Source organism: Gossypium hirsutum, chromosome D08 (genome assembly GCF_007990345.1).
Source record: "Gossypium hirsutum isolate 1008001.06 chromosome D08, Gossypium_hirsutum_v2.1, whole genome shotgun sequence".
In the NCBI taxonomy this organism is placed as follows: Eukaryota; Viridiplantae; Streptophyta; class Magnoliopsida; order Malvales; family Malvaceae; genus Gossypium; species Gossypium hirsutum.
In genome coordinates this window covers 67,668,885-67,693,200 of record NC_053444.1, presented here as the reverse complement: position 1 = coordinate 67,693,200, position 24,316 = coordinate 67,668,885, and the positions used below count along the sequence as shown (strand labels likewise).

At 30.1% G+C, this 24,316-nt stretch overlaps 1 protein-coding gene across 3 annotated transcripts; it reads left to right on the top strand.

Annotated features, from left to right (window-relative positions):
• The first annotated feature begins 6,062 nt into the window (after window positions 1-6,062).
• LOC107928288 (uncharacterized) lies at window positions 6,063-9,597 on the top strand. Of its 3 annotated transcripts, XM_041098966.1 has the most exons (3): window positions 6,085-6,298; window positions 6,834-8,210; window positions 8,295-9,597. In XM_041098966.1, exon 2 carries the CDS (start codon window positions 7,224-7,226, stop codon window positions 8,187-8,189), a length of 966 nt encoding a protein of 321 aa, XP_040954900.1. In that variant the 5' UTR covers window positions 6,085-6,298; window positions 6,834-7,223; the 3' UTR covers window positions 8,190-8,210; window positions 8,295-9,597. The 3 variants fall into 3 exon arrangements, with proteins under 3 accessions (XP_016714967.1, XP_040954900.1, XP_040954901.1); XM_016859478.2 differs by having other exon boundaries at window positions 6,063-8,210; XM_041098967.1 differs by having other exon boundaries at window positions 6,085-8,210; window positions 8,292-9,597.
• The last annotated feature ends 14,719 nt before the right edge of the window (window positions 9,598-24,316 follow it).

Sequence of the window (24,316 nt, the reverse complement as noted above, 5' to 3'; positions counted from 1 at the left end):
ACTTTGGCAAAATTAGAAAGTTTTTAGGGTTGGATTGTAGTTGTTTATTTTTTTATGATAGTTAACTTCACTATTTTAATAGTTTGTATCTTTATAATTTTAAAAAAAATTAAATTAAAATTTTATCATTTTAGAATTTTAGAGTCAAAATACAGTTAGCCCAAAAGTTTATTTTTTTTAATAATCTTATTATAAATTCTGATCATATTTGTGCTCTTTTTGACATAATGACTAGAACTATCGATAGTTCATTCCAACATATAAATAAGAGAATAATGCGCTTCAAATCACTTAAATCTATGTCTTCCTATATTGATAACAATGCAATATTAGTCGAACTAATACTCAATCATCAAGTTGAAAATTTTATTTAAATCAAAGGTTAATCACCCTGAAATTAGGGATTAGATCAAATCAAATAATTTCTTCTTCTTTTTTCCGCATGCAACCATGATTATAATGTTGATGCCAATCCAATAAAAAGAAAGAATTAGGCAACATGGCAAAATTTGGATCGAACACTTGTACCTTTATCCCGACAAAACCCAACGTACATCCTTTTTTATCTTGTTGCTCTGTGTGTGGGGACATTGAAACCAATTTAATTTACTTGTTTGGAAAATTTTTTCCCAAATACGATAAAGAATTATATACTTTTTTCTTTCTCGTGATCGAAAATTTTTATATTTTTATGTTTTTGGAAAAATATTAAAATATCTTTGAAAAAGTTATTATCATTGATAATTTTTTCGTATTTATAAGTTGAGATACATAGAATTTAACCTATTGAGATCATTTATTTACATGTTATATATATATTTAGGGGAGAATAATCGATTCAATTGATCGGTTCAATCAATATTTTTTAAAATTAACTTTAATATGAAAAAATTAATCCTATCAATTTTAGTCAAAAACACTTATCAAACCAAATTAACTTTGACACAGTCAATTCAATCGATTTTTTAATTAACCGACTTTGAGTTATTAGGTTGTGTTTATAAGACTATATATCTATTATATATTGTGAAAAATAAATATATGTTAGTAATCTCATAGCTAAATAACAGTACCTATTATATATATGTGTGCGCATAATATTTCAGCTAAGTTCTTCATTAATAATATTCAAATATGCACTTAAACTGGTCTATGGGCTGCATTGCGCACGGGAAATGAGTTGAGCTTTCAATAAATTAATTAATTAAAAGTATATTTTATCAAATGAATAGTAATAAAAGTGTTTATGATCCAAGTTTATAGTGGTGAGTCAAAAAAAAATATTAGGGCTAAAATTAAATTATATATTTTTACAATAGTAAAAATATAATTTTATCATTTTAATAGTCTATTTTTTTATAATTTTTAAAGAATTCAATTAAATTTTTATTATTTTTTAGAGGACCAAAATATAATTTTACCATTACTAATTTAAAATTTGATAAATTATAAAGAGCCTACATATAATTTTTTTCCTGCCAGCCTCAAGCTCTGCCACTGCAAGTCTAAGTTGGATATAGTATATTATCAAATATCATATATAATTTTCTAAGTTAGGTTTAACTTAAAATATGAATTTCAAATTTTTTTTCAAGTTTATTCAATTTTGTAAACAATTAATTCAAACTCATCCACTCATATTATTTTAATTTTTAAAATAAATTTTAATATTTAACAAATATAAACAATTTTACATGTTTTTAACATGTATAGCATATTTAATTTGTGTATATGCTTTTTTGTTGAGCCTGGGATGACCTTGAGCACCCATCATCACATGTAAATGTTGTGTAAGAGATATTCTTCAAATTTATTTTGCTTTTAAGTCTTAATTTGTTTATGATTTAATTTAAGTATATTTCATTTTTTAATTCAATTCTATTTTGTATAGAGCCGATTCTAGTTATAGTTGTTTGGATATGTATTCTCAAAAAATTATAATAATATTATAAACTTGAAGATAAATCTAATTAAATTAGATTTATACTTTAAATATTAAAACTCGAGCTCAACTTACATTTTAAATATATTTTTTTGTCTAAACAATTTTTTAAATTTAATATTTTTATCAAGCTCTCAAATATTAGACAGACTTTTAAACTTAGCAACTAATCTAACTCTTGATCAGTTCTAAATGGTAGTAGGGATGGACTCATTGTACCAATCATTGAGTTTTATTTATGAGACTTGGGCTTGGATGAGGAGAGATTTGATATTGAAAACAAAATTGATTCTTTTTTTAAATGAATAAAATTGAAATTGTTTGAGAATGAAATTCGTGGGATGTGTTTCGTATTTTCGATTGAATAGACGATGGTATCACGACGAGAAATTTCTCGACGTTACAATGACGGATGACACTAATGGGGACATGACGACGTGTTCCCCCATAAATCAAATTTTTCTCCCAATTAAATTCTACTACTGTTTTCCAGTTAAACTTTGATTATTTAGTATGATTAGACCTCTAATCTTAACCTATTTAAAGGGGCATTGTATCCCTATTTTGAGAGGTCAATTAAAAGGTTACTCATCTAGTGAAAAGCCGAAGTCTCATTTACCCGTAGTTGTTTATCCTCTTAGCTGAAGGTTTTTCACGTAAAAATTGTATTATCTCGTTGTTTATACAGGTCGATCCCCAACATCTTCTAATCTTTAATTTGATAAAAAAAAAACCTTAATAGATTAAGAGCCTTTTCCATTTGAATTGTCTCGGTATCTAATAAATTTATTAGGTTAAGTTTTAATTGAATCTAAAATCAAATTTTTTTTAATTCAGAAAATTTAAATCCAAAACTTTACTTAAAAAAGAGTAATAAATTTCTTATCATTTAAAGTAATATAAATAAATGATAAAAGTTGTAACGTAATCAATGACGTATGGTTTTCTAACTAATAATCTCCCATCGAATTTGAAATATCTATTTTTCTATGCTCATATAAAATGTGTGATCAAACTCAATCACAAAACCTATAAAAATAAAGAGATTTTTTTTTCAAATACAAATTTAATGTAATTACAAGTTAAAGTTTAAGCATTTACAAATGGGAGAATTTTAAAAAATATTGATAGGTCAGGGTGTTCATATTAATAAAAATATATATTTTTATAGATTGGGTTTACTTGCAACAAAGATAAGTTTTCTTTTACTTAATTAGTATTTAGATATTATTTATATTTAAATATTGCAATTATTTAACTTTATTTTCATCAAATTTATATTTAGATAATAGATACTACTTTGTAGTAATTTACTAAATTAAACTAAAAAATGCTATTAAATTTTATCATAAATTTATAAATTAAATACAATAATCAAAATTTGTAAACAAAACTTTTGAAATTTTTTGGGGCCAAACACAAATTTATCTTTTTTTTAGCACCGATTACAAGATAAAAATAAAAAATTTAAAAACTCAAAAGGGCCTAAGTGAAATCTCATAAAATTTTGGGGAGGGGTTTCGACCTGCCTGCTCCGTGAAATTGAATTTAATTACAAAATAAAATCAAACAATTACAACATATAATAAATAAACGAGGAATTGAAAATGATCCAAACTAAAACCCAGGAATATCAATCTTTTCAAAATAAAACTAAATTAAAATTTTAAATAATATCAGTTATTGTTGGGGATCAAACCGGTTAAGCAACGAACAAGTAAAAATAGCGAAAGAAATTGAGAAATTGAACACACAAATTTAACGTGAAAACACTCCTCCAAAGAGGATAAAAAATCACAGGCAAATATAATTTTACTATAATGGCAAAAGAACGAAGAGTACAAAAGATGGAGATAAAAACTAAATCTCAAAAATAAAGAACCCTCAAAACGTAAATACAAAATTCTCTAAATGTGTTATGAGTTTTAATCTCTAATGGATGTAATTTCTAAGGTTGTAAAAGAGCCTATTTATATGCTAAATTCATAGGTCAAATAATAATAAAATAATCTAAACTAATCAGAGTTTAATTGAAATAGGAGTCATACTTAATAAATCTCCACCTTGATTCATATTTCCACAACGCCATCTTTGCCAAAACCCGTAACGAGCCTATCTTGAACTATGCAGGGAATTAACTGAGTCGAATTTGTGCTTAGAAATTGGAAGACTTCTAGGCTTCGACTTGTACACTGCCAAATCAAAACTAACTCGGGTTTGATTTTCTCGAACACAATGCCCTAACTTTCAAAACCTGCATCCAAAAGAGAACCTCTCTTTAATGAAACGGTCATACATTTTTCCCTCCTATGACCAAGTTGCCTCCACTCCAAACAAGTTGACTTCGACTCCGTAACGGACGAGGGATGTCCGATTTCACTGGTCACTGTAGAACCTTCCAGAATATAAAGACTGCCAGTCATTTTACCTTTTAACAAAACGAGAGCTCCACGAGATACCTTAATGCCGCTCGAGTCGATGTTGATTATGCATCCTTTCAAGTCTAAAATACTCAAGGAGATGAGATTCTTTCTTAAATTAGGTACATACCTAACATTTGAGAGTGTCTTAATCGTCTCATCGTGTGTCCTAATTTTAACAGTACCGATACCAATTACCTTACTAGATGAATCATTTTCTATGCGCATAACTCCACCTTCAATCGAACTGTATGTAGAGAACCATTCTCTATTGAGACACATGTGGAAAGAACATCCCGAATCTAAAATCCACTCAGACGTAAGCTTGGAGTTATTGCTCGTTGACGCTAACAAGAAATCATCACCACTTTCATCGGCCAAATTAGCACTAGTTACATCTGCCTTGTTACTCTCAACAACTCTTTTATTTCGCAGTTTACAATAATTTGCTTTGATGTGATCTAACTTTTTACAATAGCGACACCTTTTGTCTCGCTTCTTTGATGCTACCAAAATAGAAGCTTGCCTATCTTTCTTGCTATCCAAACCAAACTCATTGTCGAGTTTGTCTTTACTCAACAAATGACTCTTCACATTTTTGAATGAGAGTTTGTCTCTGCCATAAATCAGAGTCTCCCTAAAAGACTTGTATGAAGGGGTAAAGAGCAGAATAATAGCATAGCCTGATATTCATCATAAATCTGAACCTCAACGTCCTTTAAATCATTTAAAAGAGTGATGAATTGATTGATGTGATCTTTAAGAAGCTCACATTCGTTCATGCGAAACGTAAATAGACGTTATTTCAACACTAAATGGTTAGCTAGAGACTTAGTCACATAAAGAGTTTTTAAAATTTTCCACAAGACAGATGAGGTCTTCTCCATTAATACCTCCTACAATACCGTATTTACGAGGCACAACTGGATTGCAGACAAAGTCTTTTCATCAAGTTCTTCCCGTTCTGTTTTATTTAGATTTTCAGGCTTTTTCCCGGTAACAATCTTTTTCAAGCCGGATTGAACTAGAATTGCCATTATCCGAACTTGGCTTAGATTGAAATTTGTCTCACCATTGAACTTTTCAATTTCAAACCTTGTTGCTACATCTTTAAACGGGCTGATCTATGAAAATTGAGCTAGCTCTAATACCACTTATTGGGAATCAACCCGGTTAAGCAACAAACAAGTAAAAATAGCGAAAGAAATTGAGAAATTGAACACACAAATTTAACATGAAAAAACCCTCCAAAGAGGATAAGAAAACCACGGGCAAAGATAATTTTACTATAATGGCAAAAGAACGAAGAGTACAAAAGATGGAGATAAAAACTAAACCCCAAAAACCCAAAAATAAAGAATCTTCAAAACGTAAACACAAAATTCTCTAAATGTATTATGAGTTCTAATATCTAATGGGTGTATTTTCTATGGTTGTAAAAGAATCTATTTATAGGTTAAATTTATAGGTGAAATAATAATAAAATAATTTAAACTAATCAAAATTTAATAAATAAAATTTAATTAAAAAATTATTTATTAAATTTAACTGAAATAGGAGTCATAGCTAACTATTATCAAGATGATTTCAACCTTTTTTAAGTGCGTTAATAGAATTTTCAGCCACGTTGAAATTTTCAGTCAAGACAGTCCTCGTAAATCGTAATACATGCTCATATTAATTCAGATAAACACTATTGTAAATTAATTAAAAATCAAAATTAAACTTAAAAAAGGATCATTTCTTCTTCTCAGAGTGTCTGGTTGCAGCATCAGCTCTACCGTTGTCCTTGCTAAAGGAAAGTTGAACTCTTTTCATTTTCCAGATAACCTATTATCAAAATATTTGAAAAAAAACAAAAGATCGGAAGACCAAAAAGCAATTTGCAGAAGCTGCTGATCAAGAGCACGAACAGTTAATGTATTCAAAACCCATTGTGAGTTTTGTCTCTTGATACCCTTCTTACATTTATTTTTTTGGTTTCTAAATGGAAAAAAGGATTAAAAATAAGAACTTTTGTCTGTTTGGTTGCTGAGAAATGGTGGGAAAGGCAAAGAAGAAAATTCCAAGAATGACCCATTAGTTTGCTGTAGCCTGGTTTCTGTCAGTTTTTAATTGTTTATTTATATGCTACTGTCCTTTTCTCATAGATATATATATATATTTTTTCCTTTGTTTTATTTAAATTTTGACAGCATTGTTTTAGAAGATGAGTAACAATTTTTTCGCCATTGTCTATTATGATGGAAAGATTTCCAAGAGTGATACAGATGTTGTATTTGAATCTGATGATCCTATAAGCTTAACCTTTATAAAGGACATTACTTTAGAGGAAATGAAGTGTAAAATCAATAGAAAAATAGGAGCTGGAAATACAAAGACAATATCTAGTCTTAATACAAAGACAATATCTAGTCTTACATATAGATTTCCACTGTCTTTAATTCGAGGAGCTTTTGTATATGGAGCAGTAGTTATTGATGATGATGATGATGTGACGACTATGATCGCCGCGCATGAGAAAAGTGGGAATGTTGCACTCGAGCTCTATGTGGAGCTCGAGGATGTTGAAAAAGGATGTAGGGACGTCAATGTTCCGGCATCTAATCCGGAAATTCAACCTATTAGACAATTTGAGGCCGAGATACCTTCAAGCTCCCGAGTAGCAACCGAAGCTGCTGTTGATTTGAACATTGTACCATTCGGTGAATCCTATGTGTTCAAGGAGTACGAGAACGAGGATGAAGATGAAGAGGATAGAGATTCTGATGTAGAAATCATTCCGGCCCCTGGTCCCCATTTGTCATTAAGTATTGGATCCAGCCGCGATCTTCCTGCATATCAACCTCCATCTCATATGTATGACTTATTCAGAGACTGGTGATCTTTGTATTGGGAAGAGATTTCCGACTAAAGGTGCTGTGCTTTCAGCTATCAAGCATTACAACATTAAACAATCTGTGGATTACAAAGTGATTGTGCCGACACCAACGAAATATGTGGGTAAGTGTATAATGTTTGGCCAAGGATGTAATTGGAGCATTAGAGCAGCGTTTATGAAGAGGAATCAAATATGGGAAGTTCGAAAATATAATGGTCCTCATACTTGCAGAGTAGAAAGGATATCGCAAGATCATAATAAATTAGACTCGAATGTGAAACGTGACTTCATAGTTCCGTTAGTCAAAGAAAACTTGCCTATTTCAGTTTTGGATTTGATTTTTGAGATACGAACTCGGTATGGATACTACGTCTCGTATAGAAAAGCTTGGAATGGAAAGCAAAAGGCAATTGCTGAATTGTATGGTGATTGGGATAAATCATATAATGATTTGCCTAACTTGTTGGCTGCAATGCAACAATATGTTCCGGGTACCGTGGTGGAATTACAAACACTGCCAGCTTATGATGGGAATCGATTAGTGGAAGGTAAACGTGTTTTCCATCGTTTATTTTGGACATTCAGGTCTTGTATTGAAGGGTTTCGGTATTGTAAACCTATTGTTCAAGACGACGGTACGTTCTTGTATGGGAAATACAAGGAAACATTGTTGTTGGCTATTTCACAAGATGGAAACCGGAATATTTTACCATTAGCATTTGCCATTGTTGAGGGTGAGACGAAAGAGGCTTGGGCTTTCTTTTTGACAAATTTAAGAAATGTTAAACAAATGGGCATATGTTTGATATCTAATCGAAATGAATCAATCAAATCCCTGATCAGGAGTAAAGGAATTCGTTGGGTTCCGCCGTATGCATACCCAGTATACTGCCTTCGGCATGTTGCAGTAAATTTCATGAAAGAATTTAACGAGATAATGAGTTAGGTCGAGAAGTTGTCAGCATGGGTATGTAATAATTTTTATCAAATAACATGCTGATTTTTAATTGTATACCTCTGTTGTTAATATACATTTTTTTTTCTTTAGCAGGCAATGAGTTGACAAGTACTCGATTTCATCAAAGATTCGAAAATGTCGTAAAAAAAACAGTCGGGCAGGCAAATGGTTGGACAATATCTCGAAAGAAAGGTGGACTTTATCATATGATGGAGGGCGACGTTATGGTCATATGATGACCAACTTAGCCAAATTTATCAATCCAATGTTTAAGGGGACGCCTCATCTTCCAATTGTTGCTTTAGTCCATGAATCGTACAGTATGTCAGCTGAACTTTTTGTGGAGATGGATAAGAAACAACTTGCGATGATGGACTCGGGACAAATTTACTGCGAATTAGTGACACAGGATTTGCAAGAAAATTGTTCAAAAGCTAAATCTCATCGTGTTCATGATTTTTCGCATGCAAATGAATTTTGGGTTGAAGAGTCAATTCAATCAAGCGAGGGATCGCCTTTAAAATCGTATACAGTGAATCTTACTCAAAGGTGGTGTGGTTGTGGGAAATTTCAAGCATACCGATATCCGTGCTCGCATGTAATTGCTGTATGTTCTCATATTCAAGTTGATTACAATGAACATGTTGACAATGTCTATAAACTTACAATCATATTCAAAGTTTATAAACATGAGATTGAAGCGCTCCCGAACGAAATGTATTGGATGAAGCATACTGGTCCTGAATTGTATCCGAATCCAAAATTGCTTAGAGATCCTATAGGTCGTCCACAATCAACTCGGATTCGCAAAGAGATGGATATTAGGGAGCCAGGCCAACCAAAGCATTGTGGATTATGCAGAAATAAAGGTCATAGTCGTCAAACATGTCCTTACACAGCAGGAACCTCGGGTGGGGCTACCAATTAATGAGACCTAGGGAACAGCTTCTTTATCGAGAGCAAAGACTTGGAATCGATTCCTTGAACTGTGATGTAAAGCAAGAGATTTTCCGTGCTGTTTCGATGATTATCAAGGTATCGTTTTCTCATACTTATAACTTTGACTATTTGCAAGATGGTTCGTTTCCCATATAGCTGCAAATATGTGTCTTTGCATGCACTTGAGTTTGACACTACATTGCAAGCTTCATGGAATCATAATTTTGATTTTGCATGTCAGTCCTTTTTGAGCCTTTGTGCTTTTTGCATTGAGTTCAATTAAGTCCATATTGTTGGTGAGAATTGGAAGTAAAACTGTGGAGGTAGAATCATCTTAAAGGTGGATTTTGTTCATTTGGATCCTTCGCTCAGATGTTAATTGTACTTAAAAGGGAAGCTTTGTGCCCTTTGATTTTGTACCAAATTGTGGCTACTATTTTAATATTTGTTTTGCATACACAGAACTTTGATTATTTGCAAAATGGTTCATTTCCCAGATAGCTTGAAACATCTGGGATTTTTCTCACTTCGCATGCACTTAGTTGACACAATATTACAGGCTTTGATGGAATCATCATGTTTCCGATTTTGCATGTTAGACCATTTGAGCCTTTGTGCTTTGCAATGAGTTCAATTTAGTCCATATTGTTTAGTGAGGATGTTAAACCGAATCCCCAAAGCTTAAAGAGTGTTTCATCCATAGGGCAATACATTATCCAAATTTGACCATAATCTAGTGTTTAATAGGTGTAAGTAACATCATTGATCGGGGGATTTGACCAGTGATCGGATATTATTTTTTAAAGAACTTTGAAACTATCCAAATTCAGTGGGATGTGATTGAGAAGCTTGTTGAAGCTTATCTTTTAAGGAGAAAAGCCGATGCAGCCCACCAATATCATTGTGCCACCACAGACAGGGAAAAACATAAAATATAATCCCTCTGTTATAGGAGTAAATACCCAAAAGATCCCTATATTATACGATTAGATGCAGTTCAATCACTTTTAAAATAGAGGTATATACGATGCTTCAACGTTCTTTATTTAATTTTGTTTATTAATTTTATTAATGTGGTATACATATGGATTGATGTGTCAATATTTAATTAATTTTTTAAAATTTTAAAAATAAGTCATTTAAAATAAATGGAGTAACTCGGTTCTTATTAATGATGTCACACCGACTAATTAAATCAAGAACTGGAGGTATAAAATTTAATACAGACTAAATCGGTTGTCACCCAGTCAAAAATCGAAAATCAAGACAAGAAATTGACATTTAAATTGATTTATAAATGAGTGGAACACTATCGAACGGATGATTCGACCAATTATATTGGATATTTCAAAATAGACCTTCATGTTAGAACACAAACACATCAGTTAATAAGAATTTGTTATTGTTGGTGAAGATTGAGATTTTGGTAGTTTAGGAACACATATTCAAGTCTTATTATATTATATGTAATTATCATGCACACTTAGCATGTGCAAATTTTATTTTATTATATTTTAATTTCTCATTTGTTTGTAATTTTTATTAGTTTAATTTTATTTTTTAATTACTCGTATATATATTATATAATAATATTTAAAAAGAAAAATTGAAACTATTCGGATGGAAGCTTATTTATTTATTTAGCTCAGTTAAAATTGAATAAACAGACCAAACTAATCTAATTTGATTAATCGGTCAGTGGCCGTGTTTAATTCGGTCGGAAGTCGGTTAATGATTTTTTGGAATTTCGATTATCGGTTAATTTGGTTCGAAATCGGGTAATTAACCAAATTAACCAATTAACCGAAATAAATAATATATATTATATATAATTGTTAACTTTTTGTTTGATTGTTAACTTTCAAGATTTATGTAGTGTTTTTAATGTCTTATTTGTTATTTTCACCTCATTTTAATTTTTTTAAAGTATTAAATAAAAAGGAAAATGAACATTAACAATGCGTTTTTATATGTTTTATACTTATTTTAATAAAAAGCCAAAAAATATATAAATTTTAATTAACCGAAATATTTCAATTCGGTTAATATATTTAAAAAAAATTAGAGTAATACGATTAGTGATAATTCGATTTGAGTATTAATCGAACAATCATGATGTTGCACATAATTGGAAGGGATGGGCCAAGTGAACTTTTATACTTTTTCGTGGGGTATTCCACTCAATTACGATTGCTACAAAGGAAAGGGAAATAATGAAAAGATGAGATATTATTTGATTTATTTATTCTTTTGTGAATTTGATTCAAACTTGTTTTATTTTTATCTTAATTTCATATTTGGTTATTGTCTAGTTGTTTCTATATGTTTAAATGTAAGTACAATGGATTCATATAAATGCAAGATATAGCATATTAATTGAACAAAAATCAAGAAAAATTAAATAAAATCTACATTTGAAGAATCATATATTATAATGTGAATGATGGGATTCGAATTTAAGTATTCGATGATCTATATATTTGTTTTAATTAACAATCTCAAGACTTCATCAATCTCAATTAATATTAAATTTATTATTATTTTCTGTTATTGTTTTAGTGATAATTGATAGTGTAAATTTACTTTGTTTTTGCTTATAATAAATTCAATAGCTGACGGACTAATTCGAGATGACTGAGATAAATAGATTACTGGTTACAGTCGAAACCCATGCATATGTTCTATAATTGATACGAAATTATGGGCTATTATGAATGGTCTGGATATAGCATAGAGGAGAGGGATTAAACAATGCTGGTGGAGAGTGAAAGTTTGACTGCGATTAATACACCTAATGGGCAAGCAAAAAGAGTCATGTCGAGTTTAGTGCAAATTATCCAACAACATATAGCAATAGACTGAAATATCAAGATATTGAAATATGGTTGCGGACAATATAGCAGCTCTAGGCTTATAAAAAAATATCTTAATTTTTTAATTATTAATTTAGATATCTAAATAATTTAATTATTTTAATTCACTGACTTTAATCTGAAAAAAAAATAGATAATTTAATTAATTCATATGGTTGCTCACATGCTTTTTGTCTACGTGGTGATAAAAGGGCAAACGATTCCTGTAATGTTAATCAATTGCTTTCTCTTTTTCTTCGCTATCAACCGACTCTAATAGTAATGCCACTGTTCATACGAAAGAATTATAAATTGGTGCAGTGGATTAAAACTATTAAGCAATTATGGTTAAGAATATTTACTGAAAAATGATAACATCTAATTTGGGGTAAAAGTATCACAAAACCCCTTTATCATATCTTGGATTGCATTTTAGCCCCTCTACTAAAAAAATAAATAAATTGGTCTTTGCACATTAGATGAGTGAGTAAAACAGTCCACTTTTTAAAATCGAACCCTTAAATTTTTGTTTTAGCATTTTACATATAAGGTACAATAATATTTTTAATCCTCAATCTTTACACTTTTATTTAATTTGACCCCTACTCTTTTATTGGAGGTAAATTAAAAAATTTTAAAACTAATAAGGTTAAAGTGTCAAAAAAAGTCTTAGTAACAATTTACAAAAAAATCAATTAAGCCCTTTTAAAATTTTAAAAAATTATTAAAGAAATCATAAACAAAATTTATAATGTAAACACTATAAATTTATAAAAATAAATTTTGAGAAGAAAAGTGAACACGCTTTTAATTGATGCATTACTTTTGGTATGATTTTCTCGTAATTTGTATTTTAAAATTAATATATTTCCAAATATATGTACAAAATCAAAATATATTACCATTTATTTAGATTTTTACCATAAATGATAAATATATTTTATCATATATATTCTAATATATTACCTTATATAATATTTTACCCTATATTTGTTACCATATATATGTTACCATTTCTATTTTTCCATATATATTGCCTTGTTATGGTATGATCACTGATAAGAACATTTACTGAACAGTGATAAAAGGTTAAGGTTGAAAATATATTATAGGTGTCTGTATTTCCTATAAATTTGGAATTTAGTATTTATATATTTACTTTTAGGAATTTAGTCTTTCTATTTTTTAGATATCAAAATTCAGGTTCATTTGTTAATAGAATTTTTTTTTGTTAAATCTGTTGGTCTGACATTTCGAAAAAAAAACTTACTTGATAGTCATGTAATTAAAAAATGGCATCATAGTGAACTTGAATTTAACAAAATAATTTTAACAACGTTAACAGTTGGACCTAAATTTTCAAATATGAAAATTAGACTAAATTCTTGGAAATAAAAGTACATGGGCTAAATTTTAAATTTGTAAAAAGTACATGGAGCTATGCATATTTTAACCAAAGCTAATTTGCTTTTACTTTGTTGCCCTCATTTCTCTTGTAAGCATAATGAGTATGGATTAAGTCTTAGCTCGGTTAGCATCGACATTGTTGCCAGTGCAAGAGGGTGTAGGTTTAAGTGCACTGATACATGTTTATCCTCCTATCTAAGTGTTGGAAGGGATTATAGGTAATTCTACGTATTATATAAAAGGAATAATAATGAGTAAAATATTTGTAATATTTTATGATCCAAACAATAAAACCCATTGGACATTCGAATTCAATAAAGTGTTGTTTGACAAACTGAAAAAAATTAAATGTTAAAAAAATTAAGCATTGAAAATTTAAGTACAAAATTTAAATTATAAAATTTGTTTGATTTATTACTTAAAATTAATTACGTAATATAATTAGATTGTTTGATAAATATATATTTTAAAAAGAAATTATATTCTAACTTTTATTTTAAATGTAAAGGAATAATCTTTACCCTTAATGTTTCTAAAAATAAATAAAATTTTAAATATAATATAATATAATATAATATAATATTAAATAAATAAAATTTAATTAATTAAAAATATTCTTTATTAAATTATAACTATTAAATAAGCTCTTATCTACCTATCATTATTTTACACTTTTTATAAAAAAAATATCAGATTACTTTTATTTCAAATTGTCAAATATGTATAAAAAAATAAATTATTAAAAATATTAATTTTTAATTTATTTTATTCTTCCAACCATTTATCAAATAAAGTTTAGCTTAAAATTTTTAAATAATTTAGAATTATTTGGTACACTAGAAATGTAATGACCCAAAATTTACAGGCATTGGAAAAGTATAATATTGGGTCTCCGTCTTAGTAAATTGAGTTCGAAAATAATTATTAGAAATATTTACGAGACTAGTTGTGTATTCAATTAAGTTTTAGATAGGTGAATTTAGCTTAATTAAGAGTAATTAACAAAAAAGATTAAATTACAATAGAAGTGAAAGTTTAATTATAGATTAAAGGAAAATAATAGGGACTAAATAGGAAATAATGCCAATTGTCAAATTTGAGGCGGCATAAGCATAAAATCTAAGATTTTTATGTGTAAAAATATATTATTAAATTATTATTAATATTGTTATTATATTGTGAAATAAATAAAATGGTGACAAATGTATGGTAATAATTTACACATGTGTCATGATAATGATTGTATAAATACACTTGTATTAAAATTATGTAATTACTTATTATATAAAAAAATATTATTAAAATATTACATTTATTAAATAATAAACAAAACATAAAATGAAAAGAAAAAAGAAAGAAACATAACAGAATAGCAAACGAAACAGAGAAGAAACAGGGGAGAAAGAAAGAAAGAGAAAGAAAAGAAGAAATTTAGGGTTTTCAAGGTTCAATTTCAAATTGGTAAGTCAAATTAAGTCCTTTTCTTGTAATTTTTGTGTTTTTATGAAACTAAAACAAAATACTATTAAGTATGTGCTGAAATTTTGGAAGATATTAGATTTTTAGACATTAAATTTTATTGAACAAAAAGATGATTTAGGGATTTAAATGAATGAAATTCAAGTTAGAATAGATAAAGGGGTTAAATTGTAAAGTAAGCTATAGGTTTTATATTGTAGGGACTAAATTGAGAAAAATTCAAAATTAGTGAAATATGCTGAAAATTTAGTAGTTAAATTTGAGTTTGGATAAAATTTGAATAAAAATGAAGTGTGAATTGAATTAGAAAAGTAAGTAAACTTAGTTAAGATTAAATTGGGAATAAGGTAAGAATTGATTAGAAATTCAATTATTTATTTTAATTTAATGCTGTAATTAATAGCGAAAATTATTATTATTTTCGCAGCTAACAAAGAACCCGAGGCATCGGCATCAAAAGGAAAGGAGAAAGCTATCGAGGACTAAAACGGGAGATTTACGGTTTGTATTACTATAATTTGAATTTATTTATTTTCAATTGTTAAATTTCAATTAAAGTACTTGGTAAGTGAAATTGAGGTGAGTATTTAAAATATTGCATTGAATAAAAGTGAATGAAATTATGCATATGTGTGAATATATGAATTGCATATTGATTGGAAAAGTGAATCGAAATGAATTGAATCAAAGTGAAATTATCTGAACTGTGTATTGATTAAAAAGTGGAAAGTGAAATTGAATTGAATTGTGATTGAGTCGAAAGTGAATTTGAAATAGAAAAATGATTTGAATACCCTATTAACTAGTCGGGTTGAGCCGGATATAGTTGGCATGCCATAGGATTGGAAGAGTTCAGGGATACTTCAACCTCGAGTCGATAAGACACTAAGTGTCACTATATTTCTTCGGATAGATTCGATGAGGTACTGGGTACCAATTTACTTCAGCTTGGCCGATGAGACACTGGGTGTCAGCTTTGCTTCGAACTATCCGATGAGGAACTAGGTGTCATTCTGGTGTGTTTGGTTGGATTTGTGTATCCGCCAAAGTCCGAGTCTTGTTAATAGGGGCAAATAAATGGAATAGCAAAAATCGAATGAAAATGATCGACTTTATTCATGAAATGGAAAGTGAATTGAAATTGAGAACTGAGAATGAAAAGAATGAATCAAAGATTCATGAAGAGATTTATGTTCAAATGAAATGTTATATGATATTAAATTGATGAATAGCCAAATTGAGTTGTTATTGTTGAGAAATGAAAGTTAAGAATAAATTAGTTTATTTATGAATTAAATGTTATATAATTTGACATGTTTATTTGTTATTTTACTTAAATAATTTAAATTATAGTAATACCACTGAGTATGAAATACTTAGCATACGGTTGTTTCCATGCGCAGGTCGATAAAAGTCAAAAGTTCCGGTTCAACATCTAGATCAATCCCGACTTCAGCATAACTTCGATAAAAGTCAAATGTTATATAATTACTTATTATGTAAGAAAATATTATTATATTATATTATTAAAATATTACATTTGTTAAATAATAAACAAAACATAAAATGAAAAAAGAAAGAAAGAAACATAACAGAATAGCAAACGAAACAGAGAAGAAACAGGGGAGAAAGAAAGAAAAAGAAAAGAAGAAATTTAGGGTTTTCAAGGTTCAATTTCAAATTGGTAAGTTAAATTAAGTCCTTTTCTTGTACTTTTTGAGTTTTTATGAAACTAGAACAAAATACTGTTAAGTATGTGCTGAAATTTTGAAAGATATTAGATTTTTAGACATTAAATTTTATTGAACAAAAAGATGAATTAGGGATTTAAATGAATGAAATTCAAGCTAGAATAGATAAAGGGATTAAATTGTAAAGTAAGCTATAGGTTTTATGTTGTAGGGACTAAATTGAGAAAAATTCAAAATTAGTGAAATATGCTGAAAATTTAGTAGTTAAATTTGAGTTTGGATGAAATTTGAATAAAAATGAAGTGTGAATTGAATTAGAAAAGTAAGTAAACTTAGTTAAGATTAAATTGGGAATAAGGTAAGAATTGATTAGAAATTCAATTATTTATTTTAATTTAATGCTGTAATTAATAGCGAAAATTATTATTATTTTTGTAGCTAACAAAGAATCCGAGGCATCGGCATCAAAAGGAAAGGAGAAAGCTATCGAGGACTAAAACGGGAGATTTACGGTTTGTATTACTATAATTTGAATTTATTTATTTTCAATTGTTAAATTTCAATTAAAGTACTTGGTAAATGAATTTGAGGTGAATATTTAAAATATTGCATTGAATAAAAGTGAATGAAATTATGAATATGTGTGAATATATGAATTGCATATTGATTGGAAAAGTGAATCGAAATGAATTGAATCAAAGTGAAATTATCTAAATTGTATATTGATTAAAAAGTGGAAAGTGAAATTGAATTGAATTGTGATTGAATCGAAAGTGAATTTGAAATAGAAAAGTGATTTGAATACCCTATTAACTAGTCGGACTGAGTCTGATATAGTTGGCATGCCATAGGATTGGAAGAGTTCAGGGATACTTCAACCTCGAGTCGATAAGACACTAGGTGTCACTATATTTCTTCGGATAGATTCGATGAGGTACTGGGTACCAATTTACTTCGGCTTGGCCGATGAGACACTGGGTGTCAGCTTTGCTTCGAACTATCCGATGAGGCATTGGGTGCCATTCTGGTGTGTTTGGTTGGATTCGTGTATCCGCCAAAGTCCGAGTCTTGTTAATAGGGGCAAGTAAATGGAATAGCAAAAATCGAATGAAAATGATCGACTTTATTCATGAAACGGAAAGTGAATTGAAATTGAGGAATGAGAATGAAAAGAATGAATCAAAGATTCATGAAGAGATTTATGTTCAAATGAAATGTTATGTGATATTAAATTGATGAATAGCCAAATTGAGTTGTTATTGTTAAGAAATGAAAGTTAAGAATAAATTAGTTTATTTATGAATTAATTGTTATATAATTTGACATGTTTATTTGTTATTTTACTTAAATAATTTAAATTATAGTAATACCACTGAGTATGAAATACTTAGCGTACGGTTGTTTCCGTGCGCAGGTCGATAAAAGTCAAAAGTTCCGGTTCAACATCCAGATCAATCCCGACTTCAGCATAACTTCGGTGATGCATTTTTCCTTTTGGCAAATGTGGCATATACTTAGGTCTTATTAAAGAGTCTTGTAAGTTTTGGTTGTAAATAATTGGTTTCTAATGTTTGAATGATAAACGAAACATTAAGTTATAAAATGGTATCTTCGGTACTAAAGTTGAAATGAGATGAACGAAGTTTATTAGTTAACTTTTATAAAGTATTATGAATATTGTTGATCAATTTGATAAGTAAATGTTTAGGCATGATTTAAACATGTTTGAATGGGAACATGTGTTGGTTTCTGTATTGACTGTAAATTGGTTGCGGTTGAATTTACAGGGAAGGTTAGATAATTATAAAGGGGTTATATTGAATTTAAAAAAAAAAGAGAGAGAAATGAATAAAGTCAATTGGTAAAAAAACATATGAATTTATGGTTATATTTTAATATGTTTGTCATTTATTTAAGAATTATTTGTAAATTGTTTGATATGTCCGGTAATACCTCGTAATCTTGTTTCGGCGACGGTTTGGGGTTAGGGGGTGTTACAATTATTGGTATCAAAGCTATCAGGTTTAGTCAATTCTCGGCCTAAATCGAGCTCGGAATTGAGTCTAGATGTACATGCCACTATCGAGTCAAACTGAGTCGGGATTTTTGGATGCTGACCTATTTGTTTGTTTCTGTTTTATAGATTGAAGATGTCTGATGAAAGAATAAATAATACTGATGAAGAAATGTATTCCGAGAAGGATAACCTTACGGGTTAGATGAAATTGAATCGGCAACACCTAGTATTAACCCGATAAGGAATCAATCTCCTAGAGCAGATAGAAGAAATAATAGAGATGATTCTGATATATTAAGAGTTATTGCCGATGCTTTGCAAAGAGTAGTGGGGACTACTCCTGCTACGACTTCAGCACGTACTCAAAGACGGGCCCCGATAAAAGAACTGAGGAAATATGGTGCTACTGAATTTATAGGTATAAAAGGAGTCGATCCATCTGCAGCTGAAAATTAGATGGAGTCGACTAAAAGAATTGTGCAGCAATTGGACTGTACCCCCGGTAGTGTTTAATTTGTGTTGTATCGTTGCTACAAGGGGAAGCTTATTTATAGTGGGAATCAATGATTCGATATTTACCGGAGGATCAGATAACATGGGGTCTATTTCAGAAGGAATTTCAAAAGAAATAGGTCGGAGAGATGTATATTGAAGACAAGAAACAATAGTTTTTAATGTTACAACAGGGTGATATGTCGGTAATGGATTATGAGAGAGAATTCTCGAGACTTAGTAGATATGCCTCCGAGTTTATTCCAACAGAAGCTGATAGTTGCAAAAGATTTTTACGGGGTTTGCGAGACGAGATCAAGGTATAGTTAGTATCTCATCAGATTATTGAGCTAGTAGATTTGATTGAACGAGCCAAAATGGTAGAGCAAGTGTTAGGCCTTGACAAAAAGACTAAAAGTGTCAGATTAACCGGGAAACGTGCGGGAACTACCAGCTTAAATCCACAGCCAAAAAGATCAAAGGAATCCCAAGATGGTTGGAGATCTAGTTTTAGATCAGATAGAGGTGGTAGAAGCAGAGGGAAACAGACAACAGTATCTACTAGTAGTGTGAGAGGTCCACCTCAGAGTGTAGAAATTCTAGACTGTCAGCACTGCGGAAAGAAACACAGAAGGGAATGCTGGAAATTAATTAGAGGTTGTTTCCAATGTGGTTCTACAGATCATTTCATCAGAGATTGTCCAAAAACTGATAGTGCTGCACCCGTGACATAACAAAGATCAATATATACTACTAGAGGCAGAGGGTCAGGTAGAGGTAGTTCGGTATCCAGAGGTGGAGGTGTTCGTAGGAGCGGTGACACAGTTACACAACAGTCAAAAGCAAGAGCACCAGCTAGAGCCTATGTAGTTCAGACTCGAGAAGAAGGTGATGCCCACGATGTTGTGATAGGTTCTTTTCGAGTCCAAACTACATAGGCTCTGGCTGGTGCTCTTGCTTTTGACTGTTGTGTAACTATGTCACCGCTCCTACGAACACCTCCACCTCTGGATACCGAACTACCTCTACCTGACCCTCTGTCTCTAGTAGTATATATTGATCTTTGTTATGTCACGGGTGCAGCACTATCAGTTTTTGGACAATCTCTGATGAAATGATCTGTAGAACCACATTGGAAACAACCTCTAATTAATTTCCAGCATTCCCCTCTGTGTTTCTTTCCGCAGTGCTGACAGTCTAGAATTTCTACACTTTGATGTGGACCTCTCACACTACCAGTAGATACTGTTGTCTGTTTCCCTCTACTTCTACCACCTCTATTTGATCTAAAACTGGATCTCCAACCACATTGGGATTCCTTTGATCTTTTTGGCTGTGGATTTAAGCTGGTAGTTCCCGCACGTTTCCCGATTAATCTGACACTTTCAGTCTTTTTGTCAAGGCCTAACACTTGCTCTACCATTTTGGCTCGTTCAATCAAATCTACTAGCTCAATAATTCGATGAGATACTAACTGTACATTGATCTCGTCTCGCAAACCCCGTAAAAATCTTTTGCAACTATCAGCTTATGTTGGAATAAACTTGAAGGCATATCTGCTAAGTCACGAGAATTCTCTCTCATAATCCATTACCGACATATCACTTTGTTGTAACATTAAAAACTATTGTTTCTTGTCTTCAATATACATCTCTCCGACATATTTCTTTTGAAATTCCTTCTGAAATAGACCCCATGTTATCTGATCCTCCGGTAAATATCGAATCACTGATTCCCACCATAAATAAGCTTCCCCTTGTAGCAATGTTACAACACAAATTAAACACTTCCGGGGGGTACAGTCCAATTGCTGCAAAATTCTTTTAGTCGACTCCATCTAATTTTCAGCTGCGGATGGATCGACTCCTTTTAGACCCATAAATTCAGTAGCACCATATTTCCTCAGTTCTTTTATCGGGGCCCATCTTTGAGTAGGTGCTGAAGTCGTAGCAGAAGTAGTCCCCGCTACTCTTTGCAAAGCATCGGCAATAACTCTTAATATATCAAAATCATCTTTATTATTTCTTCTATCTGCTCTAGGAGATTGATTCCTTATCGGGTTAATATTAGGTGTTGCCGATTCAGTTTCATATAACCCGTAAGGTTATCCTTCTCCAGGATACATTTCTTTATCAGTATATTTATTCTTTCATCAGACATCTTTAATCTATAAAACAGAAACAAACAAATAGGTCAGCATCCAAAAATCCCGACTCAGTTTGACTCGATAGTGGCATGTACATCTAGACTCAATTTCGAGCTCGATTTAGGCCGAGAATCGACTAAACCTGATAGCTATGATACCAATAATTGTAACACCCCCTAACCCCAAACTGTCACCGAAACAAGATTACGAGGCATTACCGGACATATCAAACAATTTACAAATAATTCTTAAATAAATGACAAACATATTAAAATATAACCATAAATTCATATGTTTTTTACCAATTGACTTCATTCATTTCTCTTTTTTTTTAAAAAAAATTCAATATAACCCCTTTATAATTATCTAACCTTCCCTGTAAATTCAACCGCAACCAATTTACAGTCAATACAGAAACCAACACATGTTCCCATTCAAACATGTTTAAATCATGCCTAAACATTTACTTATCAAATTGATCAATAATATTCATAATACTTTATAAAAGTTAACTAATAAACTTCGTTCATCTCATTTCAACTTTAGTACCGAAGATACCATTTTATAACTTAATGTTTCGTTTATCATTCAAACATTAGAAACCAATTATTTACAACCAAAACTTACAAGACTCTTTAATAAGACCTAAGTATATGCCACATTTGCCAAAAGGAAAAATGCATCACCGAAGTTATGCTGAAGTCGGGATTGATCTGGATGTTGAACCAGAACTTTTGACTTTTATCGACCTGCGCACGGAAACAACCGTACGCTAAGTATTTCATACTCAGTGGTATTACTATAATTTAAATTATTTAAGAAAAATAACAAATAAACATGTCAAATTATATAACAATTAATTCATAAATAAACTAATTTATTCTTAACTTTCATTTCTTAACAATAACAACTCAATTTGGCTATTCATCAATTTAATATCATATAACATTTCATTTGAACATAAGTCTCTTCATGAATCTTTGATTCATTCTTTTCATTCTCATTCCTTAATTTCAATTCACTTTCCGTTTCATGAATAAAGTCGATCATTTTCATTCGATTTTTGCTATTCCATTTATTTGCCCCTATTAACAAGACTCGGACTTTGGCGGATACACGAATCCAACCAAACACACCAGAATGGCACCCAATGCCTCATCGGATAGTTCGAAGTAAAGCTGACACCCAGTGTCTCATCGGCCAAGCCGAAGTAAATTGGTACCCAGTACCTCATCGAATCTATCCGAAGAAATATAGTGACACCTAGTGTCTTATCGACTCGAGGTTGAAGTATCCCTGAACTCTTCCAATCCTATGGCATGCCAACTATATCAGACTCAGTCCGACTAGTTAATAGGGTATTCAAATCATTTTTCTATTTCAAATTCACTTTCGATTCAATCACAATTCAATTCAATTTCACTTTCCACTTTTTAATCAATACACAATTTAGATAATTTCACTTTGATTCAATTCATTTCGATTCACTTTTCCAATCAATATGCAATTCATATATTCACACATATTCATAATTTCATTCACTTTTATTCAATGCAATATTTTAAATATTCACCTCAAATTCATTTACCAAGTACTTTAATTGAAATTTAACAATTGAAAATAAATAAATTCAAATTATAGTAATACAAACCGTAAATCTCCCGTTTTAGTCCTCGATAGCTTTCTCCTTTCCTTTTGATGCCGATGCCTCGGGTTCTTTGTTAGCTACAAAAATAATAATAATTTTCACTATTAATTACAGCATTAAATTAAAATAAATAATTGAATTTCTAATCAATTCTTACCTTATTCCCAATTTAATCTTAACTAAGTTTACTTACTTTTCTAATTCAATTCACACTTCATTTTTATTCAAATTTCATCCAAACTCAAATTTAACTACTAAATTTTCAGCATATTTCACTAATTTCGAATTTTCCTCAATTTAGTCCATACAACATAAAACCTATAGCTTACTTTACAATTTAATCCCTTTATCTATTCTAACTTGAATTTCATTCATTTAAATCCCTAATTCATCTTTTTGTTCAATAAAATTTAATGTCTAAAAATCTAATATCTTCCAAAATTTCAGCACATACTTAACAGTATTTTGTTCTAGTTTCATAAAAACTCAAAAAGTACAAGAAAATGACTTAATTTAACTTACCAATTTGAAATTGAACCTTGAAAACCCTAAATTTCTTCTTTTCTTTTTCTTTCTTTCTCCCCTGTTTTCTCTGTTTCGTTTGCTATTCTGTTATGTTTCTTTCTTTTTTCATTTTATGTTTTGTTTATTATTTAACAAATGTAATATTTTAATAATATAATATAATAATATTTTCTTACATAATAAGTAATTACATAATTTTAATACAAGTGTATTTATACAATCATTACCATGACACGTGTGTAAATTATTACCATACATTTGTCATCATTTTATTTATTTCATAATATAATAATATTAATAATAATAATTTAATAATATATTTTTACACATAAAAATCTTAGATTTTATGCTTATGCCGCCTCAAATTTGGCAATTGGCATCATTGCCTATTTAGTCCCTATTATTTTTCTTTAATTTATAATTAAACTTTCACTTCTATTGTAATTTAATCCTTTTTGCTAATTACTCTTAATTAAGTTAAATTCACTTATTTAAAACCTAATTAAACACACAACTAGTCTCGTAAATATTTCTAATAATTATTTTCGAACTCAATTTACTAAGACGGAGGCCTGATATTATACTTTTTCGATGCCCGTGAATTTTGGGTCATTACAAGAAAAGTTAGGGCAGCTAATGGACTCATAGCAACAAACACAAACCATCAAGAAAATTCGTAACTTTTTAAATAGTTAGAAAACTTCACTACTAATAACAAACACAAACCCTTTTATATTATCATGTACTAGGGTAATAAATTCATAAATGAATTAAAAAGTTAATATATGTCGTTAAAGTAGGTTTAAAATAATTAAAACAATTGAACCCTATGTTATCTTGTTGGTTAGGATGTTCATTGCTTTAAGAGTGGTTTGGGTTCGAGTTGCACTAGTTGCGTTACTGTTAGGACTTTGCCCTC